Source organism: Erpetoichthys calabaricus, assembly GCF_900747795.2.
Source record: "Erpetoichthys calabaricus chromosome 1 unlocalized genomic scaffold, fErpCal1.3 SUPER_1_unloc_22, whole genome shotgun sequence".
In the NCBI taxonomy this organism is placed as follows: domain Eukaryota; kingdom Metazoa; phylum Chordata; class Cladistia; order Polypteriformes; family Polypteridae; genus Erpetoichthys; species Erpetoichthys calabaricus.
In genome coordinates, this window is record NW_026261588.1 from 4,082,793 (window position 1) to 4,107,533 (window position 24,741).

At 41.8% G+C, this 24,741-nt stretch overlaps 2 protein-coding genes across 52 annotated transcripts in view; one reads left to right on the plus strand and one right to left on the minus strand.

Annotated features, from left to right (window-relative positions):
• LOC114645182 (NACHT, LRR and PYD domains-containing protein 3-like) overlaps positions 1–24,741 on the plus strand; it is a 913,740-nt gene that overhangs the window by 388,028 nt on the left and 500,971 nt on the right. The gene's annotated exons all lie outside the window — the stretch shown is intronic.
• LOC114669315 (ribonuclease inhibitor) overlaps positions 1–24,741 on the minus strand; it is a 137,364-nt gene that overhangs the window by 63,779 nt on the left and 48,844 nt on the right. The window contains exon 4 of one of the 2 annotated variants that reach the window (XM_051921743.1): positions 21,331–21,507. The exons of the other annotated variant lie outside the window; for it this stretch is intronic. Within the exon in view, the coding sequence (XP_051777703.1) occupies positions 21,331–21,507 (177 nt within the window). The remainder of the gene's footprint in view (positions 1–21,330; positions 21,508–24,741) is intronic. 2 annotated transcript variants of the gene reach the window in all.

Sequence of the window (24,741 nt, forward strand, 5' to 3'; positions counted from 1 at the left end):
TCAGTACACTCCGCTGTCCCCTGGCCTGGCATAGAATTACTATTGTTTAGGCCCTTCAGTTGTTTCCCATGCACACGTGTGTGACAAGATATATATATAAGCAGACCGGGGTGGTGGACCCCCTCTTTAAGAAGGGGGATCGGAGGGTGTGTTCCAACTACAGAGGGATCACACTCCTCAGCCTCCCTGGAAAAGTCTATTCGAGGGTCCTGGAGAAGAGGGTCCATCAGATAGCTGAACCTCGGATTCAGGATGAACAGTGTGGTTTTCGTCCTGGTCGCGAAACAGTGGACCAGCTCTACACCCTTAGCAGGATCCTGGAGGGTGCATGGGAGTTTGCCCAAACAGTCTATTTGTATTTTGTGGACTTGGAAAAGGCATTCGACCGTGTCTCTCGGGGAATCCTATGGGGGGTACTCCAAGAATATGGGGTACCGGACCCCCTGATAAGGGCTGTTCGGTCCCTGTACAATCGGTGTCAGAGCTTGGTCCGCAGTAAGTCAAACCCGTTTCCAGTGAGAGTTGGACTCTGCCAGGGCTGCCCTTTGTCACCAATTCTGTTTATAACTTTTATGGACAGAATTTCTAGGCACAGCCAGGGCGTTGAGGGGGTCCGGTTTGGTGGACTCAGGATTGGGTCACTGCTGTTTGCTGATGATGTTGTCCTGTTTGTTTCATCAGGCCGTGATCTTCAGCTCTCTCTGGATCGTTTCGCAGCTGAGTGTGAAGCGGCTGGGATGGGAATCAGCACCTCCAAATCCGAGACCATGGTCCTCAGCCGGAAAAGGGTGGAGTGCCCTCTCAGGGTTGGGGGCGAGATCCTGCCCCAAGTGGAGGGGTTCAAGTATCTCGGAGTCTTGTTGACGAGTGAGGGATCGGTGCGGCCTCCGCAGTGATGCGGGCTCTGCATCGGTCTCTTGTGGTGAAAAGGAGCTGAGCTGAAAGGCAAAGCTCTCAATTTACCAGTCGATCTATGTTCCTACCCTCACCTATGGTCATGAGCTATGGGTAATGACTGAAAGAATGAGATTGTGAATACAAGTGGCTGAAATCAGTTTCCTCCGCATGGTGTCTGGGCTTTCCCTTAAAGATAGGGTGAGAAGCTCAGTCATCCGGGAGGAGCTCAGAGTAGAGCCGCTGTTCCTCCACATCGAGAGGAGTCAGATGAGGTGGCTCGGGCATCTGATCAGGATTCCTCCTGGACGCCTCCCTGGTGAGCTGTTCGGGGCATATCTAACCGGGAGTAGTCTCCGGGGAAGACCCAGGACACGCTGGAGGGACTATGTCTCCTGGCTTGCCTGGGAAAGCCTCGGGATTCCCCTGGAAGAGCTAGAAGAAGTGGCCGGGGAGAGGGAAGTCTGGGCATCTCTGCTCAAGCTGCTGCTCCCGTGACCCGACCTCGGATAAGCGGAAGAGGAAGGATGGATGGATATATACATATATATATATATATATATATATATATATATACTGTCTATATATAAAATCCTAAGCCTAAAAGTACAACTATTTTATGTGACTTTTTAAGTCATGTCTTTTTTGAGTCTTTAAATTTGGCTTATTTTTAAACCTACATATATGTGTTTGGTATTATTCTTTTCAGAATTAATCAAACTTTAATGTGATGTTAGATTTTCAGATTTTTATTCTGTTTTTAAATTATAGACTAAAATATCAAGAACAGCAGCAACTGATCGAGCAAAGAGGAGGTAAAAAAAAACTGTATTTGTTTCCTATTGTATCACCGTTCGGCATGGTGATGCAGTAGTAACGCTGCTGCCTCGCAGTTAGGAGACCTGGGTTCGCTTCCCGGGTCCTCCCTGCGTGGAGTTTGCATGTTGTCTGCGTGTGTTTCCTCCGGGTGCTCCGGTTTCCTCCCACACAGTCCAAAGAAGTTAGGTGCATTGGCAATCCTAAATTGTCCCTAGTGTGTGCTTTGTGTGTGTGTGTGTGTGCCCTGGCTGGGATTGGCTCCACCATACCTCCAGGACCATGTGTTAGGATATAGCGGGTTGGATAATGAATGGATGGATGGATGTATCATTGTTTAAGAGGGGGTTTCGGAGGAGCGACCGCATCTCCTTGGAGAGCGAGCAGCAGAGATGCAAAGTGGTTGGTCCATAGCGCAGGCCAAGGGGGTTGGCGAGCAGGGGGTAAGCCCCATAGTGTATATATATATATATATATATATATATATATATATATATATATATATATAAATATATATATTGTATATATATATATATATATATATATATATATATATATATATATATATATATATATTTTGAATGCCTCATCTCCAGATAAGGAATGATTGAGTGACTGACTACATGATCTCCGTTATCCTTCAGTGGCAGAAAATAAGCCAGAGGACCGGAGACAAGTCTGAGTGTGAAAGAGCTCTGGAACCCAAGTAGTGGGGAACAACAGTCAAAATAAAGTAATTAAACACATAATGAATGTGAGTGGGATTTTGTAATCAAGCACCTTTTTTATGGAAACACATTGAGAGATTTTTTGTCAGGAAAGTATCGCTGTTGGGATGTATAGCAATTAGTGATATGAAAGCCAAAGTAGTTAAAATAAAATGAGTATAAATCTCAAAAAAAAAAAAAAAATATATTAAGAAGATTTGAGTAAAGTGGATAAAACTGATATTGTAATCAAAGTCTATTTAGAAGGGATAGGTGTGTGCTGATTGCTTGCAGTCAGTGTACAGAAGATCAGACAGAGAGAATACACTACAAAAATGAATCCGCAAAAGCCTTGTTAAAAAATAAATAAATAAAAGTGTGTTGTTCTACTTGTATTCAGAAAAAATCTGCTAAAGGAGTATCAAAGTTTATTGGAGAAAATTTTTTAAAGTAAGTTTAATGCCCTGATTTGGCTTACGTTTCATTTTGCAGTGCACTGGGATTTCATACAATTATCAAGAAGCAAAACTGAGACAATCATAGCAAAATTAGGAGTGGAAAAAGTGCGAGCATATGGACATTGTAAAAGTATTTTAAGTAGAATTTGGATAATAAAATGCAAGAGATGTGTTGAAAAAGTTAACCCAGTTCAAATACTTGTGCCTCATGTTTGAAGAATAATTTGAGTCATATTTACAGTTTGCTGAGTAAAATAGCCTTGAGAGAGGAGTTGGGGGAAAGCACTAAAAGAAAAATTAAACTAAAGACAAATAGACTATGTGTGTGTATGTGTATATATGTATGTACATATTTGTGGGGAAATAATATAATTAGATGAGACAGAGAGAAATTTGCACTGTATTTGGTATCAAAGGTACCTAGCGCACGCTGATGTCTCTGTGTGTGTGTGTGTGTTATTTCTGAACATGTTTGGGTGATTTTGTGTATGTCATAAAGTGTGTTAAACTGATCCCTGTGTGTGTATTTAAAACAAGTATAATCGTGTTTGAGAGTGTTGGAGTCAACATATTTGCTGCTGTTTGAAAGATAAAACGACTGATAAAAATGTGTGTAAAGATGGAAATATGTATGCTTGTTCAAAATTAAAAGAGCTCTTAATTCTAAAAAGATATAAACAAGTGGTGGAAAAGGTCTCCAGATTATACATGATAATGTCTGAGCACCCCTTTCCTTTGAGTACTGGCCAGGCTCAAATGAAGAGAGGATTTTTAATTAATAAATAAACTAATAAATAAAATAAAATAAAATAAATAAAAGGGTAAAATTAAATGGAAGGAGTCATTTTTTTAAAATAGTAGGGGAGCTGCAGATTTTTGGTGGATTCCAGTCCAGGTAGTGTTCCATGCTAAGATACTGTATGCTATTAAAATAAATAAATAAATAAACAGATTTTGCATTAAAAAGGCATTTTGATCCATTGATTTCTCTTCTCGTCCCTTTCTTGTGTAATAGGTGACTTACACACTTTAAATGTGAAACAGAATGGAATGGTGGTGTTTATATGACTACAAAGCTGGTGAAGGGTTCACTTCTACTGTATAATTTGATGCTTTAATGAAATATTCCAGACAATTTTTATTAAGCCTAAAATGTATGTGGTACTTCAATTAGGGAAACAATTAGTGAAGAAAGAGGAAATAAATAATACTTTGGATATATGTAATTAAGGCGGCACGGTGGCGCAGTGGGTAGCGCTGCTGCCTCGCAGTTGGGAGATCTGGGGACCTGGGTTCGCTTCCCGGGTCCTCCCTGCGTGGAGTTTGCATGTTCTCCCCGTGTCTGTGTGGGTTTCCTCCCACAGTCCAAAGACATGCAGGTGAGGTGGATTGGCGATTCTAAATTGGCCCTGGTGTGTGCTTGGTGTGTGGGTGTGTTTGTGTGTGTCCTGCGGTGGGTTGGCACCCTGCCCGGGATTGGTTCCTGCCTTGTGCCCTGGGATTGGCTCCAGCAGACCCCCGTGACCCTGTGTTTGGATTCAGCGGGTTGGAAAATGGATGGATGGATATATGTAATTAAACTGAAAATATGGCTGGTTACGAGGTGTTAATAGATGAGTTCCAATATCATTTCTGCTGATCTAAGTGACCTATGAATTAATTTATGGGACTTTGAGCGGGAAAGGATAAAGTATTTTGTACCATTTACCTTGTTAATTTCCATATATATAAAATCCAACGTCTTTTTGTCTGTCTGTCTGTCTGTCTGCTTTTCATGAGAGAACTACTTAACAAATTTAGATTGGGTTTTTTCTATAATTTGCTTGAACATTCTAGTTGATTTCAGGAGTGGGGAGCCTGGCGAGGCCCTCCTCACTCACACGCCATCCTCTGTTCGAATCTCTCGACCTCTGGTCACGTTTTGGAGCAGACCTAGCCTTCGCTTAACTAGAAGTACCTGTTTGTTTATTGATTTTTAAAGTTTGTTCTGTTTCACTACTACTACTTAAGGGACTTGGAGTGGGAAGAAATAAAGTGTTTTATTCCATGTACCTTGTTAATCTTAGATATAGTCAAATATAAATTGTTAAATTATTCTTAAGACTTTACATATTTAAACAATGTCTTAAAATTAAAGATATGGGAAAGGAAATGTGGAGCCTAACTGTTTTTGTTATATTTAATGTCTAAAAATAATTAAGAATTTATCCATCCAGACTATGGATTTCTTTCTTGACCTCTTCCTACTATGCTTATTGAGAGATGTTTTCTGGAGGACACTGGTATACATTGCCATCCATTTAGGGGATATCTCAGTGAACACTGAGACAAATTTGTATTTTAGAATAATTGGCTGAAATCTTCTCTTTAACTAATAGCCACCATAACAATCAGCCTTCTCTTTGCTTTTGTTTGTTTTCCATCCCTGGACATATTTGTATGCTCTGTAAGAAAGGTATAACATTGGCCTTTTATTAAGTTTTTATATTACTGGGATCACTTTCAGGAATTTTGATTTCCGATACCCTCTTGCTCCACATCTCTTTGAACAGTAAGATAATAATAGCAGTAGCAGTATTGACACAAATGTCAACAAGGGGGGAAGGATTGTTATAGTAAATTTTAAATTGTGAAGCTATTTTTCAGTTATGTGCCAATAATATGAGTATTATAATGGGACTAATGCCAATAAACTGAAAATGATGTTAATATTATTATGAGACCAATTTTTGCAACGATTTATTATTGAGTACTTTTCCTTGGAGGCACGGCACAATGGCCCAGTGGTAGTGCTGCTGCCTCGCAGTAAGTAGACCTGCAGGATCACTTCCCTGCGTGGAGTTTGCATGTTCTCCCCATGTTTGCGTGGGTTTCCTCCCACAGTCCAAAGACATACTGGTGAGGTGCATTGGCATTCCTAACTTGTGTGTGCTTGGTGTGTGTGTGCGTGTGTGTGCCCTGCGGTGGGCTGGAGCCCTGCCTGGGATTTGTTCCTGCCTTGCACCCTGTGCTGGCTGGGATTGGCTCCAGCAGACCCCCGTGACCCTGTATTAGGTTATAGTGGGTTGGATAATGACTGACTGACTGACTTTTCCTTGGTAAATATTAAGATTGACTTTATTTTTATAATTACTTTTTATGAGGAATGTGCTTTCAATTAAGTAGAATTTGCAACAGCAGCCACAATGGAAACAGCTATTAAGGAAAGCTTTCATTTAAGGATTTATTTTTGAATATAATAGTCAATTTTAGAGGAAAGCTGAACCTTGTTGCTAATCAATTTCAAAATTAATTTTGACTACTAAAAGCAAATCGACTTAGACACAAACGCAGACTGGACTGAAACGATTGTCTGTTTTACCACTAGCAATATTTCTAACAAGGGGTGCTCCCAAAGAGACAGATCTGATATCTTATGAGACATTATTTCTGGAATCCTTAAGTAGCTATTAACATGCTAACTATTCAAGTGAACATTTTTAAGTCTTTACATTTACAGGTGAAAGCTGTTTTTTTCCCCAGAATATCATAGATGACAGCATCTACAGCTCAACAGCAAAGTTGAACTGAGAAACTGGGCTGTGATAAAGGTCTGCAGATAAACCAATCATCATCTGACACCAAGGAGAACCCAGCCATTCCAGAGAGGGGATCAAGTCGTGGATCAGGCATTCAACCGACTCTCTACTGGGTAACATATTTAAATTCCAGTCCAAGGCACTCCAGGTCTCTGCTGCTAACAGCTCAACTGTCCTGGTGACAGTTGAGCCCAAAATATCATCGTGGGTCATGAATTGTAGATGACAGCCGTCTGCTTTGGTCCAAGATTTCTAGATGTTGTCTCTTTTGCCTTGGGGTATTGGACCCCAAGACCTATTTTAATCCTTACTACAGAAGAAAATTTGTCACACTTTTACTCTGCAGGGCTTGATGTTTTTTGCCGGAGCCCACTTTAACTGTTCACAGTTCATCCACTTGTTTAACCCAGCCACAGGGGATGCACAAACCAGTGTGTTTCTTTGTGCCGGTCCCAAGCCCGGATAAATGGGAAGGGTTACGTTAGGAAGGGCATCCGGTGTTAAATTTTGCAAAATCAATATACGGACAAAAATACAAATTTCCATACAGGATCAGTCGAACTCCCAACCGCCACCAGTACTGTTAGCCAACAGGGTGCAGGGGGAAATTAGGCTACTGTTGTCTTAAAAAAGAAGAAGAAAAAGAAGAAGAAGAAGAGGGGGGAGACGTGTCCGGAGGCAGGAGGAGAGGAGGAAAGTAAAGAGAGTGGAACTGAGGGTAGGAACATTGAATGCTGGCAGTATGACTGGTAAGGGGAGAGAGCTAGCAGATATGATGGAGAGAAGGAAGGTTGATATATTATGTGTGCAAGAGACTAAATGGAAGGGGAGTAAGGCCAGGTGGATCAGAGGTGGATTCAAATTGTTCTATCATGGTGTGGATGGGAGGAGGAATGGAGTAGGAGTTATTATGAAGGAACAGTATGTCAAAAGTGTTTAGGGGGTGAAAAGAGTGTCAAACAGAGTGACGATTATGAAGCTGGAAATTGGAGGTGTGATGATGAATGCTGTTAGTGCATATGCACCGCAAGTTGGGTGTGCAATGGATGAGAAAGAAGATTTTTGGAATGAGTTGTAGGAAGTGATGAACAGTGTACCCAAGGGACAGAAAGTGGTGATTGGAGCGGATTTCAATGGGCATGTTGGTGAAGGGAACAGAGGAGATGAGGAGGTGATGGGTAGGTATGGTGTCAAGGAGAGGAATGAAGAAGCTCAGATGATAGTGGATTTTGCCAAAAGGGTGGACATGGCTGTGGTGAATACGTATTTTAAGAAGAGGGAGGAACATATGGTGACGTTGTGGAAGATGAATGTTCTCTTCGTTCCCTTGTACTAATTCATGTCTGAGAAGTAAGCTTTATGAAACCATTCAGCATGCTTTGCTGAGCAAACAGAAAAAAAATATTTGTTCAAAGGACTCAAGGTCTAAGCATTCCACATATGAGTCTGCCTTATCACGTTTTCCCGTAGTTTACATCTGAACGCCATAACAAAGGGACCAAGAAATCACATCGCACAGGGGCGTTGAAGAGCTCAAGGATTGTGTAACATAAAATTGTCGACTGTTGCATTTCATAATGATATTAAATCACGCATTCTAGGGGTATGAAAACTTTGCCCCACCCAACAGACGGGGTTCAGAAGAGCCCTGACGCTGTCATGTAATATTGATTTCCTGTTTTTCTGAAACTCTGCTCACTGTGATGCTGAAATATAAAGCTGCTATATAACCACACCTGCTGTCTTGTCTAAGTGATCGTCCACAACGTACAAGAGTGGAGGAAGATGCATACAGGTAGATTACATCCTATGCAGAAGAGTCAATCTGAAGGAGATTGAAGACTACAAAGTGGTGGCAGGGGAAAAGTGTAGTTAAGCAGCATAGAAAGGTGGTCTGTAGGATGACGTTGGAGATCAAGAAGAGGAGGAGACTGAGGGCAGAGCCAAGGATCAAATGGTGGAAGTTGAAAAAGGAAGACTGCAAAGTTGAGTTTAGGGAGGAGGTGAGACAGGCACTGGGTGGCAGTGAAGTGTTAGCAGCCAGGTGGGAAACTACAGTAGAAGTAGTAAGGGTGACAGCAAAAAGAGTGCTAGGTGTTTTATCTGGACAGATGAAAGATGAAAAGGAAACCTGGTAGTGGAATGGGGAGGCACAGGAGAGTATACAGAGGAAGAGGATGGCGAAAAAGAAATGGGATAGTCAGAGAGATGCAGAAAGTAGATAAGAGGACAAGGAGATAAGGCACAAGGTGAAGAGAGAGGTGGTGAAGGCTAAAGAAAAGGCGTATGATGAGTTTTATGAGAGGCTGGACACTAAGAAGGGAGAAAAGGACCAATGGGCTACAGAGAGGGGCCGAGCTGGGAAAGATGTACAGCAGGTTAGGGTGATAAAAGATAAAGATGGAAACATACTCATAAGCGTACTTTGAGAGGCTGATGAATGAAGAGAACAAGAGAGAGAAAGTTGGAGGATGTGTAGATAGTGAATCAGGAAGTGCAACAGATTAGCAAGGAGGAAGTAAGGACAGCTATGAAGAGGATGAAAAATGGAAAGGCCATTGGTCCAGATGACACACCTGTGGAAGCATGGAGGTGTTTAGGAGAGATGGCAGTGGCGTTTTTAACCAGATTGTTTAATGGAATCTTGGAAAGTGAGAGGATGCCTGAGGAGTGGAGAAGAAGTGTACTGGTGCCGATATTTAAGAATAAGGGGGATGTGCAGAGCTATTGTGACTACAGGGGGATAAAATTGATGAGCCACGGCATGAAGTTATGGGAAAGAGTAGTGGAAGCTCAGTTAAGAAGTGAGGTGATGATTAGTGAGCAGCAGGATAGTTTCATGCCAAGAAAGAGCACCACAGATGCAATGTTTGCTCTGTGGATGTTGATGGAGAAGTTTAGAGAAGGCCAGAAGGAGTTGCATTGCGTCTTTTTGGACCTGGAGAAAGCATATGACAGGGTGCATCGAGAGGAGCTGTGGTATTGTATGAGGAAGTCGGGAGTGGCAGAGAAGTATGTAACAGTTGTATAAGATATGTACGAGGGAAGTGTGACAGTGGTGAGGTCTGCGGTAGGAGTGATAGATGCATTCAAGTTGGAGGTGGGATTACATCAGGGATGACAAAGGAGACATGTGAGTGCAAACTGAAAAATTTGGTGTAGAGAACCCCTTTTTGTAGGATACTAATTGTCACTTGTCACACAGCCATGTGCACAGAGTAGTTCCCAAGCCTGTCTCAGCTCTTCCACTTGTCCTCTCTCCTCCTTTTCTCCAAGCTGTGCTCGGCCTATTTCTAGTCCTCCCAGTTCTTTGTCTTGGCCCAGTCGACTGAGGTCAGGCTTGAACCTGAGTTTGTCCTTGTTCTTCTTAGTAGGTGTTATGTGCTAATGCCCACTTGTCTATTTTAAAGACATTGAAAAATGTTGACTCAAAGCCATCCTATGACTCCTCTGAGGCCTCTCTGATCCACGTGGTCTTGTGATGGTCTTAGTTGCCCGCAGCCATGACACTCCCTTGGAACTGAGACATTAATAGTCATGTCTGAGGATGAACCGGGCAGTTAAGAAACAAATGAGCAAAAGGAGAGGCATAAGGGCTTAGTGCTTTCAACAAAACAAAGTGTTAAAAACCTTAATGAAATGCAGTGCTTCTTCAATAAATAAACTAATAAATAAATATTCTCCAATACAAGCAGTGTTCTTTGGTGGAAGTTTAAATCACAGTAAATAGTCAATAATAGATATAAATGAGCGAAAATCACTGGAGGATCAGTCCATGAAAAATAACAAGAGCATTTGTGCCCCCTTTTAAAACTGACTTCTCTTCTCCTTGCCATTTAAGATCTCCTAACCAAGAAGAGAGACCACCACAAAAGACAGTCATCCTTCACATCGGCTTCTGTCCCAGCCACCTTAGCTAGTCACTGCTGAAGCCCCACAAACTCAGCTCGGGTCGCACCACCATCCAATGGCCTTCAGCAGGGTACAATGTGAGTTCTTATCCTTTCCCCAGCCGCCATCCCCCATCCTTCAGCAGAAGCTCACTTGTTGCAGTTAGTCGCTCTTGCTCGTTGTGCACTAAGCAGGTTTCGTCCTTGCCCCTTGACTGCCGTGTGCTCACTCCTCTCAGGGCCATTTCTCGACCAGTTGTCTCCACTCCACTGCATCAACTCAGCAACAATTCTGTATTTATGTTATTTCTCATTTAACCTCCATCTCCATCTTTTCATTTTTCTCATTTTAAACTCCCTGTGGTGCAGGTGTCTAATTCCACACCCCAGAACACTAATGAGGACACTGGCTGAACCACACGTGTCTGCAGGTGTAAAGTGCGCTCCGCCAATTCACCACCAACACTCCAGGGCTGCTCTGCTCCCCCACACTACCACATCCACCTACGCCCCTCTGAGTCCACCATTTTAATTTAAAAACCTGCACACATCCACTGAGCCCTGACATGTGTCACCACACAGCTTTGTATTTAGTAGTAAAGAGAATCATGCAGTGAGTGACCAGTGGGGCACAGGACTAGTGTGACAGGTGTCCTTAGTGACGGTCAAATTATTCACATTTCCAGATGACCATTTGATTGTCTGCTGGCATTGAGGAAGACCCTGACTGAGTGAAATGACAAAAGAAGGATTTGTGAGGCAGAGGGTCTGTACCTTTGATGACATCAGTGAAGATAATGTGTGTATAAAAATATCAAAAAGGTGCTATATATACTGGATTGTTTAGAAAGTCACTTTATTTGAGGTGAGATTCTTGATTTAAATGTCCAACAAGAGACAAAAGTGTGAGTTACAAACACAAGAGGGCGCCACTCCTCACACTGCTGCTGTCCACCTTTCCTCCTGTTCCTCTGTCTGTCCTCCTCTCTCTCCTTTTCCTTATCCTCTGCCTTGTCCTCCTCTTTTATTCATCCTTTTCTTCCATCTGTTCATCTCCTTGTGATGATGCGGATTCTCCACACTCCCATCTTGCTTTTTGGGAGTCCTTGAACCCTTCATAGTCGGTAATGTTACCAAGGAGCTTGGCAGTGAGGCATAACAAATGGAGCAAGAAGATGGTGTAAAAAGGTGTCAAGTGCTTTTATTAAAAATAATCATCTAAAACAAGTGTCCAAATAAATAAAGTGCAGTCTTCTCCGATTACTTCAATAAAAAAATAATCCCATCAAATTGAAATGTGGAGGTAAAAAAACAATAAATAGAAAAAACAACAATCCTTTAAAATGAGGTTAAAACAATGCTGGAAGCAGACAATTTAAAATCACAAGCCTGGTGTCTTCCTTTATCTGGAGGCTCCCCTGCTTCTCCCATACAGGCTTCTCAACAGGGGAGTCGACCTTCCTTCAGCTGACCTTACTACTGTCCACTTCTGCTGGTCAGTTTGCCTCACCGATGCCTGGCTCCGGTAGGCTCCACCAAAGAGCGACTTGGGATCCCCAACGACCAGGGCTCTCACGCTGGGGAATCCACGTCCCAAGTCCTGACTCCCGCTGCCTTCTCGGCCTTACGCAGACAGCTGTCCTTCTTCACCGGTCACTCCAGCTCCTTGTTCGCTCATCTGGAATGACTGCTTCCTTCTGCCCCACCGAGTGTCGGCCAAACACTCCTGCTAGGGCTCACAGTCCAGCTGCCTGCCTGCCTGTGAGCACACGCTCGCTCTCGCTAGCTTGCTCACTTTCTCACACCGGTTCTCGCTCCATACTGCTTTCTGCTTTCTTCCACACTCCTGCAACCTCCATTTTATTTTCTCTTTTTTCTTCTCCTCCCCTAACTGCCTCGTGCTTCTATTTATGAAGAGGATGTGGCAGCTGTGGCAATCAGCAACAATTACGGATGAGGACCATCTCTCACCTGTGCACTAAGGTGAGAAACACCCACACCACAAATTCCCTAAGACCTGCTTCAGCCACACAACCATGCCCCCTCACTAAGCCACGAGTGCGGTGTTTATTTATTTAAAAAGTGGCCTCTTGACATGAGCTGTGGACCCGCTATACCACACTCCTTCTCTTCTCTCTCCTTATCTTTGCTATTCTATTCTCCTTGTCCTTACCTGTCACTCCAGTCCAGCTCTAGCTGTCCACTCCTCTTTGTCTTCTCCTCCCACTGACTGTGTTTCTCCTCCTTATTCTGTTTTAGTGATTTTAACAAACTTTAGTGAGGACATCAGGGGAGTGTAAGGGAGAAAGTGACAATGGAGGACAGGAACAAGTACGAGATTAAAATAAAGAATGGACAGCGTGGGCTTGTGGGACAAGAAATAAAACAACAGTCTGGACAGAGAGGATGAGGAGAGTGACCAGTGTGGTGGAGGGGCTCAGGGTCACAATGCTGTCTTTATGAATTGAATTGTTAAAGGAAATCTGCAGTTGTGTCACCTCACGTCACTCTGTCTGTCCATAAGGGACACTGCAGTCTGTCCTGATTAAACACAGCGTTTGTGTTGTGGGAGTGGAAAAGTCAGAGTGATAATGTGACAAGAAATAAAATTCATGAGACACACACACACACACACACAGACATACAGACACACACACACATACTTGTTGTTCACTTACTTCAGTTTCTCTAATTTGCAGTTTTCACTCCTCAGCCCCTCACAAAGCTGAACCACTCCTGAATCCTCCATGATGTTCCAGCTCAGCTCCAGTTCTGTCAGTCGTGTGTGTGGAGCAGAAAGAGCTGAGGACAGAGCTGAACAGCATGTGGTGGTGAGACCACAATGAGACAGGCTGTGGAGAAGAAGAGAGAGAAGTGAGGACATCAGGAGAGATTATAGAAAAGTATATTCTATAAGCTTTGCATATATTCAAATTGACTCATGAGCATATATGAAAATAAGCCTTATAGCTTATTGCACATTAGTATAGTAAGTGTTACAGTTAGTCTTAGACCATGAACGGAGTTAATTAAGAAAGGCCAGACAGACAGACAGAAGGACAAACAACACAAAGGTTCAATGGCCACTTGTATTCTGACTTTTCACTGAAGTGTGTGTGAACACGAGACCACATCGAGGTCCAAATGACTTCAGGTTCTTGAAGTGAATGGTTTTGCTTTGACTTATTGTTTTATCCATTCAAATAAAAAATCCATCTGAGTTGGAGTCTGCATTCTTGATCTGATAAGTGTGCCATTGACTTGCCTGTCCATTCAATCCATCAGCAATTGTTTTCTAGTTCTGAGCATCCCAAAAATGTAATGTTAAAACGTGTACATAAAACTGAAGGAAGCTCCTCAATGTCCATCTCCAGATCTCCTACGGCCGTTTTCACTTTCCTCCTCATGGTCTGTTCTGTGAATTGTTGGAACAGCACCTGGTTCTCACTGGTCCCACCACTGGCGCAGAGAAGAGAAATTTTGTTTTGTGCATCTCCATCAATCCCAGAAGTAATCAAAACATCTGATTTAATGTGGATCTGTCAGCATGTTGGCGTTTACAGTAATTGCCAGTAAGACTTAGCAGAATATGTAAGAAGAGCAGAAATGTGAAGAGACACAAGCGAGTGATCAGAAAGAAGAATGGAGATAGATAACAATGAGGTTCCTGTGATGTTTCTGAATGTAAAACCTGTCACGTCTGGCCATAGACAGCAGCCCTGCAGAGAACTTCACCAATGTTCACTGACTCAGACCAGGATGTAATGCTCTCCAAATATCATTAAAGTATTCCCCCGACACAAGCACCTTGAAAGACCCCTAGTGCCGCTCCAGCCCATTTCTGTCCAGCTACACGTTCTCAGTACAGTTAAAGTCACCCCCCACAAACACCAGCTCCTCATCCTCACACTGCACCAGCACATCATGTGAGGTACAAAAGCAATGGAGTCTATCTTTCCCTGCATTAAAGGGATACACACTGACAAACACCCACTTCATCTCTTTAATGTGGGCTTCTACCTTTAGTAGCCTTCCTTGAATTAATTCGGTACACTCAACCAAGTCCGGCACAAAACCATTAGAAAACCCCGCACTAAGATTAGAGGCATGAATTAGAAAATCCACCCCTGCCCACCGCCTATGCCACTCTAACAGGGTAGTAGCGCCAGCGTGCGTTTCTTGAAGAAAAGCAATGTTGATCTTTTTTCAGGTAAATACTCAAAGAATGCTGTTCTATTCAGAAAATCTCAACAAACATTCAGATTTAAAGTGCTCCGAAAATTGAAAAGCATTGGGCAAGAAAAAAAGAGTAGCCACTACATCCACTTGTACCTGATTGACTTCTTAACACTGGCTGCCTGTTTATGTACCGCTGAGCCCTTCTCTTTACTGTTTTTAAGTCAGCCGCTGTCTTTTTTCCCCACTAAGTAATCACTGTTTCTGTTACCTTTAACTATTCAATCACTACAACGCCGGTTATTTACTTATGTGATGCCAATGTCAACTTGTGCTGCTTACTGCCCTGCCTTCCTGACACTAGTTTGAATACAAATAACAAGTACAAGTGAATTTTCCAAATGCTTCCAAAAACTCTCAGCTTCTTTTGCTCCTGTGCAGACAAAAAAAAATACAAGAAACCCTTCTAAAGGAAAAAAAGCTTTAAAAATTCCTTCATGGCTCCTTACCAGCAACCAAAACATTAAGTTTTTAGGAGCAAAATGTATTTTTTAATTAACTCTCACAAAACTCAGAACACAAAACTCTCAGCCACTTCCCTTCCATACCCAAGGATGATGTCAGCACGTCTGAACATTTCAGTCTCAGCAATACGTCCAGTCCAATTGTCACGTAATGTCATGTAACAACACACGTCTGTGGCACAGAGCTGACAACATTGTGACATTCAACGTCCTATCCACTGATGTGACAACAGGGCTCATGTGACACCGACGGTCCCTCCAGGGGCCTCATGTAAAAACAGTGCGTATGCACAAAATGTTGCATACTCCAGTTTCCACACTCAAATCACAATGTATAAAACCTAAACGTGGCATAAAGCCATGCACATTTTCACGCTAGCTCAAACCCTGGTGTACGCAAGTTCTCTGCTCAGTTTTGCAAACTGGCGGCACCCAGTGTCAAAGCAGTGCTTTTGTTCCAGTGTGGTTACCCTTTCTTTTTTAGATCCACATCCCTGACGCGGCTTTATCAAATACACTGAAATTAACCACATATTGTTTATTAGTTTAAGGCATCTGATTGTAATTAACCTGTAACAATATAATGATCCACGGAATGGGCAAACTATTCCAAATACCATAGCTGCTTTAGCGTTGTTCCTCTCACTGCACCACTCAGAGTATTTATATCACTGTATCTGAGTGTGGAATCACAGCTGTACAGCAGTTGATCGGAAAGAGAATTATCGGTATACACCATCAAGCACACGTTGCCTCAGCCATGCTGTCTATTTGAACTGCTCTCATACAACAAACACGTCAGAGTCTTAGCTGTACTGACCTCGCGGTTGAGAAACAGCTTCATCCCAAGAACTATAAATGCACTCAATCAGTCCATTAAGTGCTCCTTGCAGAACTGTTTGAACTTATAAGTACAATGACCTCACTGTCAACTAGCGATACAGTTATAATATTGCACAACCTGAGCCACCTAATAAAGCGCATATTTACATATGATGACGATATCATTTTTAATATGAAATGCAGCAAAATATGTTTATTACATTACAGTATACAGATAAAATGTTAACAACATTTAAATAATCTATATTGTTAATAATTAGACATGTGAGGACATGGTGTTGCAGCGCTAGCTAGTACAGGGATTGTTCCTGCCTCGCACTGTATTCTTGCTGGCCCGACACTGGAAGGATAGATGGATAGAATAATTAAACATGTACTACGAAGATATATCAATGTTCCTTAAAAGTTTTGAAGAATCAGAGTTCTAAGCTTACAGATGGCTTAACGTCTAATACAGAGCTGATTGTGTTCCGATTGGTTACTTGGAGAAAGAAAAGGAAGGACAGAAATTAGAGGTTAGTACGTTTGAATGAGGCAGTACTGCTGCAATAAATTATTGCATCAAAGGTCACGCATGGCACAACAAGCATCTTGCGGGAGGCAGGAACAATTTCTGGAAAGGGTGCCAGCTCATCACTATCACTGCGCCACCGTGTTCACATGTTTAATAACATGTTTTAACTCCTATAATCATGAAAATGATATCAAGTATATATCTCAGTATTTTAATTTCAGAGAGCTGTAACTTCATGAATGTAATGGATTCCGTGTCCTGTCGGAGGAAGAGAAAGCCTGTTTAAGAAGCACGTAGTGATTCACACACATAGAGCACATACAATACAAAGCATTTAACGTGCTACTTTAGTTACGATGGGATTTAAGAAACTAGTAAATTAAATGATTTAAAGATGAAGTTTATGATGTTCTACTTTAATGACAAAATAAACTATGTGATTAAAGTAGAAATTTTGAGATTAAAGTTGACATTTTGAGCACTTTTCCCACTGTGTCCCTATTTTATTTTATTTTCTCTGTCCCCTAATAAGCTTTCATATGACACTCAGACGGTGGGCTACAACTCGCCTTTTCATGCCGATTTTGATATCTGACAACCTCGTTTTTATTTCGGGCACCGTGCGACTTTGTGAACTTGAGCTTTTGAGTTTCTCCGACACTCTATGTCACTCAATCAACTTACTTTTGTTCTTTATTCCACTGTTCAAACCAACAAATAGTATGTTTTTCTTTGCCTCCACTTGGTATTCGCTGAAATTCTTCTATTTCCCCCCGTACTTTTGCCATTGCCTTTTCATAGAACGCTGAGCTTAAGGGCTATTTATATTGATTTGCATATTCAAAGAGGAGTAATTCTGGGAGGAGTTGGGGTGGGGCAGCAGGCACGTGCACATGCATTACTTTTCACGCTGACCAGGATTTATGGAGTGGAAAAACGTGGAAGTTTGCATTCGCATTGATTTATGCATCTGGATTTTTTTATGCGTACGCACATTTCCGCTTTTGTCCTTACGCCATGTTTTAGTGTGAATTCTACGCACAGCGTTATGTATGAGGCCCCTGGTCTGGTGTGGTACTACTATTATTCAGGCCCTCTACCTGCCACCCAATCAGACATGTATGACAACTGCAATTGAACCTCCTTGGGTTGAGCAAATACAAGATACCTCTGGACAATAAAAAAAAGAAAAAATAACACCGCTGCTAATGGAGTTTCGCCTCATACTGTACATTCATCTCCCGTAATGGATGAGACCAACACCTGTTGTTAACTTCTAATTTTCTTCCTCGGCGTGTGTCTACAATACATTTCTGTTGGTAACAGACATTTCTCTCACCCCTTTAGCAGAAGAAGGAGAAAATATGACAATCTTCATGTGCTTCATTAAGTCACCTCTTCACACTCCCTCTTCTCCTTTAGCTTGTGGAATTGCCAGTCTGCAGTCAATAAAGTAGAATTTATTCCAGTTTTCACCACTTCAAAAGCTGGAATGAGGTGTCTGTACTTTCCCTCCAGTTTCAACTTCACCCATACCTGCCGTACCACTGGTCAGTCTGGAGGGACAAGTATCCTTTTGTAAAATAACTGGAGATTCACCACCCTGGGTAATGCATGCAACTACTGTCACAATAATTGACAAAGAGTCCAAAAAAGGTTTGGGGCAGCCACCCGTAAATTATATCCTGGCCGCAAAATTGGATTCAATGTTGAACAGATGTGTACTATTTGGAGTCCAAAACAGAACTGAGGGGATAGAGGAAAGACGGCGGTTTTAGAGGCCAGTATAGGAATTGATGTCAAAAGGGCCGGAAACTGGAAGGGTCCACATCCATAGGTTCAGACTTGGAAGTGACGTCATGGAGGCCAGGTGGAATTTCCTGTGAACAGTCTGCAGAAAAGTCAGAAAAAGAACTTGGCCCCCCCTCATCTGGTGTGGAGTTACTCTTGTTCAGGCCTTTTATGTGCTTTCCATGTACATGGGTGTGACACTACACAACCTTTGAGTTCAATGCAAATACTGTGTCCTATTCAATTAAGATTAACAGTGTTGTTATTTATTACCCCTCCAGTTTTGCACAAGAATGTTCTCGATGAGCTGAATGGACTGCTCTCTTCCCTGTCATATGACAACAGCCCACTTCTTTTTTTTTTTTTTTTTCATATTTTATTAATTTTATTGTAATCATTCCATACAAATAGATCTATTTTTACAAAAAATATGATTGAAAACAAATCAAACCCCACCGCTGAGAAGGACAGCATGACCAAAGTAGTAATACTTAAAGCTTGTAAACATACCTGAATTGTTGAGTTTAATAGGGCAATAAAGATTAATGGAGAAGAAAAAGAAATGCGGAGATAATTATTTCTTCTTATTCTAAAGTGTTAGATCCTGCCAGGTTTTGAAAAAGTTCTGTACAGATCCTCTAACTGAGAATTTGAATTTTTCCAAGTTCAAATAATATAAAACATCAGTTTCCCACTGACTTATCAGAGGAGAGTTAGGGTTCTTCCAATTTAACAGAATAAGTCTGCGTGCCAAAAGTGTAGTGAATGCAATCACCGTTTGCTTGTCCTTCTCCACTTCAAGTCCGTCTGGAAGAACACCGAACACAGCTGTTAGTGGGTTAGGAGGGACTGGGACAGCAAGGCTGTCTGAAAGGCACTTAAAAATTTTGGTCCAAAATGATGTTAGTTTGGTGCAGGCCCAGAACATGTGACCCAGTGAGGCAGGAGCTTGGTTGCAGCGTTCGCAGGTTGGATTTTGCCCTGGAAACATTTTGGACAGTTTTAGGCGAGACAGATGAGCTCGATATATAATTTTTAGTTGAATAATTCTATGCTTTGCGTATATGGAGCTCGAGTGAATTCTCTGCATTGCTACCTTCCACTCCTTTTCTGATATATTAATTAAGAGATCTTTTTCCCATTGTCCTCTTGGATCTTTGAAAGGTAGGGACTCTAATAAGATTTTATATATTGCAGAAATGGTGTCTAAGTCCTTGAAACTGAGCAGTATTTCTTCCAGCATGGTGGAGGGTATGAGATGAGGAAAATTGGGCAAGTTCTGTTTAACAAAGTTTCTAATTTGAAGATAGTGAAAGAAATGTGTAGCTGGGAGGTTGAATTTGGAATGTAATTGTTCAAAGGATGCAAAGATATTGTCTATATAAAGATCTCTGAGCAATTTAATCCCAAATCTTTTCCAGGTATTAAAAACTAGATATGTTTGCGAGGGTTGAAAGAGGTGGTTCTCTTGCAGAGGTGCCACAGATAAAAGATTTTCCATCTTAAAATGCTTTCTAAATTGGTTCCATGTTCTGAGTGAGTAAAGCACAATTGGGTTATTAGTATATTTGTGATAACTTGCATTTATTGGAGAGCAGAGCAGGGAGTATAAATAAGTACTACAGGATTTTACTTCTATTGCGGATCAAGCCTGTGTATGTTCATTTATTTGTGTCCAGGTTTTTATGGCTTGTATGTTTGCTGCCCAGTAATAAAACTGAAAGTTAGGTAAAGCCATGCCACCTTCTGCCTTAGGTCTTTGTAGGGTCGCTCTTTTGATACGTGGATGTTTTGAGTTCCATATAAATGAGGTTATTGTTGAATCTAATTGCTTAAAAAATGATTTATTGATATATATTGGAATGTTTTGAAATAAAAAAGAAGCTTAGGAAGGATATTCATCTTAACAATGTTAATTCTTCCAGCTAGAGTGAGATGAAGGGTTGACCATCTATGCAAGTCTTGCTTAATTTTTTCCATACAGACGGCGAAATGACAACAGCCCACTTCTAAACATCGAGGACCTGAATATCCACCTGGACAGTCTTCCTGCTGCAGACTTTCTCACTCTACTTTCCTCCTTCAACACACCAACTCAACAACTCAAAAGGCCGGCAATCTGCTTGACATTGTTCTGTCACACAACTGCACTTTCAAAAATGCAACTGTCACCCCCCTTCACCTCTGACAACTTTTTCATTCAGTTCTCTCTGCTTGTCCCCTCTTCTAACTCTTCTACAACCCCCAGTGTATCCTTCCACCATCACAACTGCTCCATCTGTCCCACCAGCTTCTCTTCCCTGGTCTACTCTGCTCTCTCTCCTCCTGACCATTAATCTACTCTCAACACCAATGTTGCCACAGACTCACTACACTCAACTCTGTCCTCCTGTTTTCACAATGTCTGTCCTCTCCATTCCAAGCCTACATGTGAAAGACCCTTCTACCCATCGGTTTTTGAAGCACTTCAGAGTCAACAGACTGAGCTTAGAACAGCTGAAAGAAAATGGAGGAAGTCAAAGGCTCAGACACACCTAGATAAGTATAATCCCATTTATCATCCTTCGTTTCTGCAACCCCCAATTGCTAAGGTACATTTCCATCAGACCAGAATTAACAGCACTACTGACACACGCTCTCTGTTCTCCGCTATCACCTCCCTTCTTAATCCTCAACCATCTCCTTCTCTAATTTTTATTTAAAACCTACACACAACCATTGACCCCTAACATTCTTTACCACACAGGTTTGTATTTAGTAGTAAAGAGAATCATGTAGTGACCAGGGTAACCAGTGGGGCACAGGACTAGTGTGACAGGTGTCCTTAGTGACGGTCAAATTGTTCACCATCTTCAGTCGGCCATTTGATTGTCTGCTGGCATTGAGGAAGACCCTGACTGACTGAAATGACAAAAGAAGGATTTGTGAAGAAGAGGGTTTGGACCTCTGATGACATCTGCAGTTGTGTCACCTCACATCCATCTGTCTGTCCATAAGGAACACTGTAGCCTGTCCTGATTAAACACAGCATTTGTGTTGAGGGAGTGGAAAAATCAGAGCCATAATGTGACAAGAAATAAAATTCATGAGACACACACAGACACAAACACTCACACACACACACTTGTTGTTCACTTACTTCAGTTTCTCTAATTTACAGCTTTCACTCCTCAGCCCCTCACACAGTTGATCCACTCCTGAATCATCCATGTTGTTGTTGTTGCTCAGGTCCAGTTCAGTCAGTCGTGAGTGTGGAGCAGAAAGAGCTGAGGAGAGAGCTGAGCAACATCTGGAGGTGAGATCACAATAAGTCAGGCTGTGAAGAAGAAAAGAGAGAAGTGAGGACATGAGGAGGGACAGACAGGCAGGCAGGCAGACAGACAACTCAAAGGTTCAATGGCCACTTGTATTCTGACTTTTTACTGAAGTGCAGTATGAACGCAAGACCACTGCCATTCTTATAAAGTAAGGCGCTATGTACCTGACAGGGTCTCCTGCCTTCACGCTGGACTGACTGGTGCCAAGTCATTCAGATAGACATGTGGACATCAACACTGGATAAGAACGTCACAGACATGAGACTGATGGTGTCCTGCACTCAGGTGACCGTGGGGTGAGGATGACAAACTGGAATTCTTGTCTGTCATTTACAACTCAGGACTGGCGGCTCTAGTGGTGACCAGCAGCAGGTCTGTTTGTCTTTGTCTTTGTCGAAGTTTTTTAATTTGTTGTGATTCATTTTTAATTATGTGTTCATTTTCTGAACAGGAATAAAGGAATATATGTGTCCCTGAAGTGTTACGGAGTGGATACTTTTATTTGTTGTTATTACTTTGGTAATACTTTTTCACTTTACTTGCTGTCATCCCAAGGTGTCTTCTATTTACCTGAGTGATTCAGTACAGCCAGAAGTTTCTACTGTGATGGTACCTGCCGAGTGCAAACACAGACCAGAGCTGCTTCCAGAACTTTCCGCTTTGAAGAGACAGGATGAGTCTGATGAAGGTGACAAGCAGAGGACAATGAAATGGGGCATATATGGAGGGGCTCGTTTGAGATAACAGGTATCCCAACACATTCCACTTCGACTGTAATAATGGTGACTGTACAGTCCTTAATTAATCAACTTGATGAATTACAAGCTAAAGTTTGTGATTAGACAGACTACAGAGAAGCCTGCATTATGAGAAGTGGCTCTCTGAGTCCATCAGTGTTATGGAGCTCATCATTGAGACGCCATCGTCACAAGTAAACGGTCTGGTGGGGTCTGCCCATCTGTATATGATGGTCTCAATCAGTAACAGTCAGAAAAGCAGTGAGCTCTGCGGACTTTGAGGTGCTCAGCGTGTCACTCAGACCACTCTACTCGTCCAGAGAATTTCCACAAATATTTGTCATCGTTGTTTGTATTCATCCTAAGGCTCACCCATCGATGTCAACAGAGACGATTATCACAGCTTTAGTCGACACGCTGAAAGTGAACACTCAGACCAAAGCATCAGAAGCCTAACCTTTGTCACCAGGCCTTAAACAAAGGCACCAAAAGCACAAACACATTTTCTGTTTTGCACTTTGTTTGTAATTCTGCAGCACTCTTGTAAAATACTCCACACTATTTCAAACATTCAACACTTTCTTTAGGAATTTAAAAGTCCACAAGAAGACAGTGAAGCTCTGGAGTGAAGATTCAATCCAAAGTCTCCAAGGCTGCTTTCATTGTCCACATTGAGATCTTTTGATGGACTCCTGCACTGATTCAGTTGAGCTTTGTGATGTGATCAGCAGCTCTGTTTCTGTTTGTGAAGACATGCTGATCTCAGCTAAAAGTGTGAAGGTCTATCTGATCGACAAACCCTGGGTCATCAAATCTATAATGTCATTATTATATCAAAAGAAAAAGTGTCTTTAGACGAGGAAATACTAATGAGGCACGAGCTGCTCAAAGGGAATTAAAACGTGGCATTAAAAAGATAAAGTTGATTATAAGGATAAAACTGAACAGAATTTGTCCACACAAAATTTGAGATCGGTTTGGTCAGAAATTAAATCCTTAGCTGGACATCATCAGTTAAAACATAAAAACCACGTAAGGGTTTGTGGTTTAAACTGCCGCCCTGATTGAGCTAACGGGTTTAATGAATACGACTGGAGATGTGAGCAGTTTGATTTGACTGAGCGAGGACTCGGCTTGAAGAAGATGGTTTCATATAACAGAGAGAGATGTTTATGTTCAGAAGGACGTAGAGAACATTTTTATAAAATTAAAACCAAATAAAAGTTCTGGACCAGATCATGTTAGTGGTAGATTCTTGAGAACTTTTGCAGAGCAGCTCAGCACCATTTTTCATTTTATCAAAGTTATCATTAAAACAGGAGAAGGTCACAAAGCTGTGGAAACAGGTGACAGGAATGCCAGTAGATAAAAACAAAAAGCATAAAAACCTAAAAGACTTCAGACCAGTGGCTCTGACATCACTGGCTATGAGAACATTTGAAAATCTTCTAAACAGAAACCTGAGAAAGAAAACTTCGAGTTATGAGATCCATTTTAGTTTGACTACCAGTCTACTGGAGGGGAGCAGAGGATGCCAAGTGAATATTCTGTGCAGAACACATTTAGGGGATTTGGATACGAGATAAAGGACAAATCAACATCAGACATTTACTCTGAAGTCCTTCCAGCACCAGAAAAATATGACATGAGCAGAATTAAATTTTCAGCCTTAATGTTTGGATGAAGGCCTGATGTGAACAAGGAGCCAGCTCCTTGCTAGCGCTGCGGCACCATGTCCTCACATGTTTAATTATTAACAATATAGATCATTTAAATGATGTTAACATTTTATCTGTATAATAAACATATTTTGCTGTATTTCATCTTAAAAATGATATCGTCATCATATGTAAATACGCGCTTTATAAAGTGGCGCAGGTTGTGCAATATTATAACTGTATCCCAAGTTTACAGTGGAGTGATTGTACTTTTAAGTACAAACAGTTCTACAAGGAGCACTTGATGGACTGATTGAGTGCATTTATAGTTCTTGGAATGAAACTGTTTCTGAACCGCGAGGTCCGTACAGGAAAGGTTTTGAAGCATTTGTCATATGAGAGCAGTTCAAATATAAAGCAAGGCCGAGGCAGCGTATGCTTGATGCTGTATACCGATAATTCTCTTTCCGATCAGCTGCTGTACAGCTGTGATTCACTCTCAGATATAGTGATATAAATAATCTGAGTGGTGCAGTGAGAGTAACAACACTAAAGCAGCTATGGTATTTGGAATAGTTTGGCCATTCTGTGGGCCGTTATATTGTTATAGGTTAATTACAATCAGATGCCTTAAAATAATAAACAATATGCGGTTAATTTCAGTGTATTTATAAAGCCGCGTCAGGGATGTGCATCTAAAAAAGAAAGGGAAACCACACTGGAACAGTAGCACTGCTTTGACTCTGGGTACCGCCATTTTGCAAAACCGAGCAAAGAACATGCATACACCAGGGTTTGAGCTAGCGTGAAAATGTGTGTGGCTTTACGCCAAGTTTAG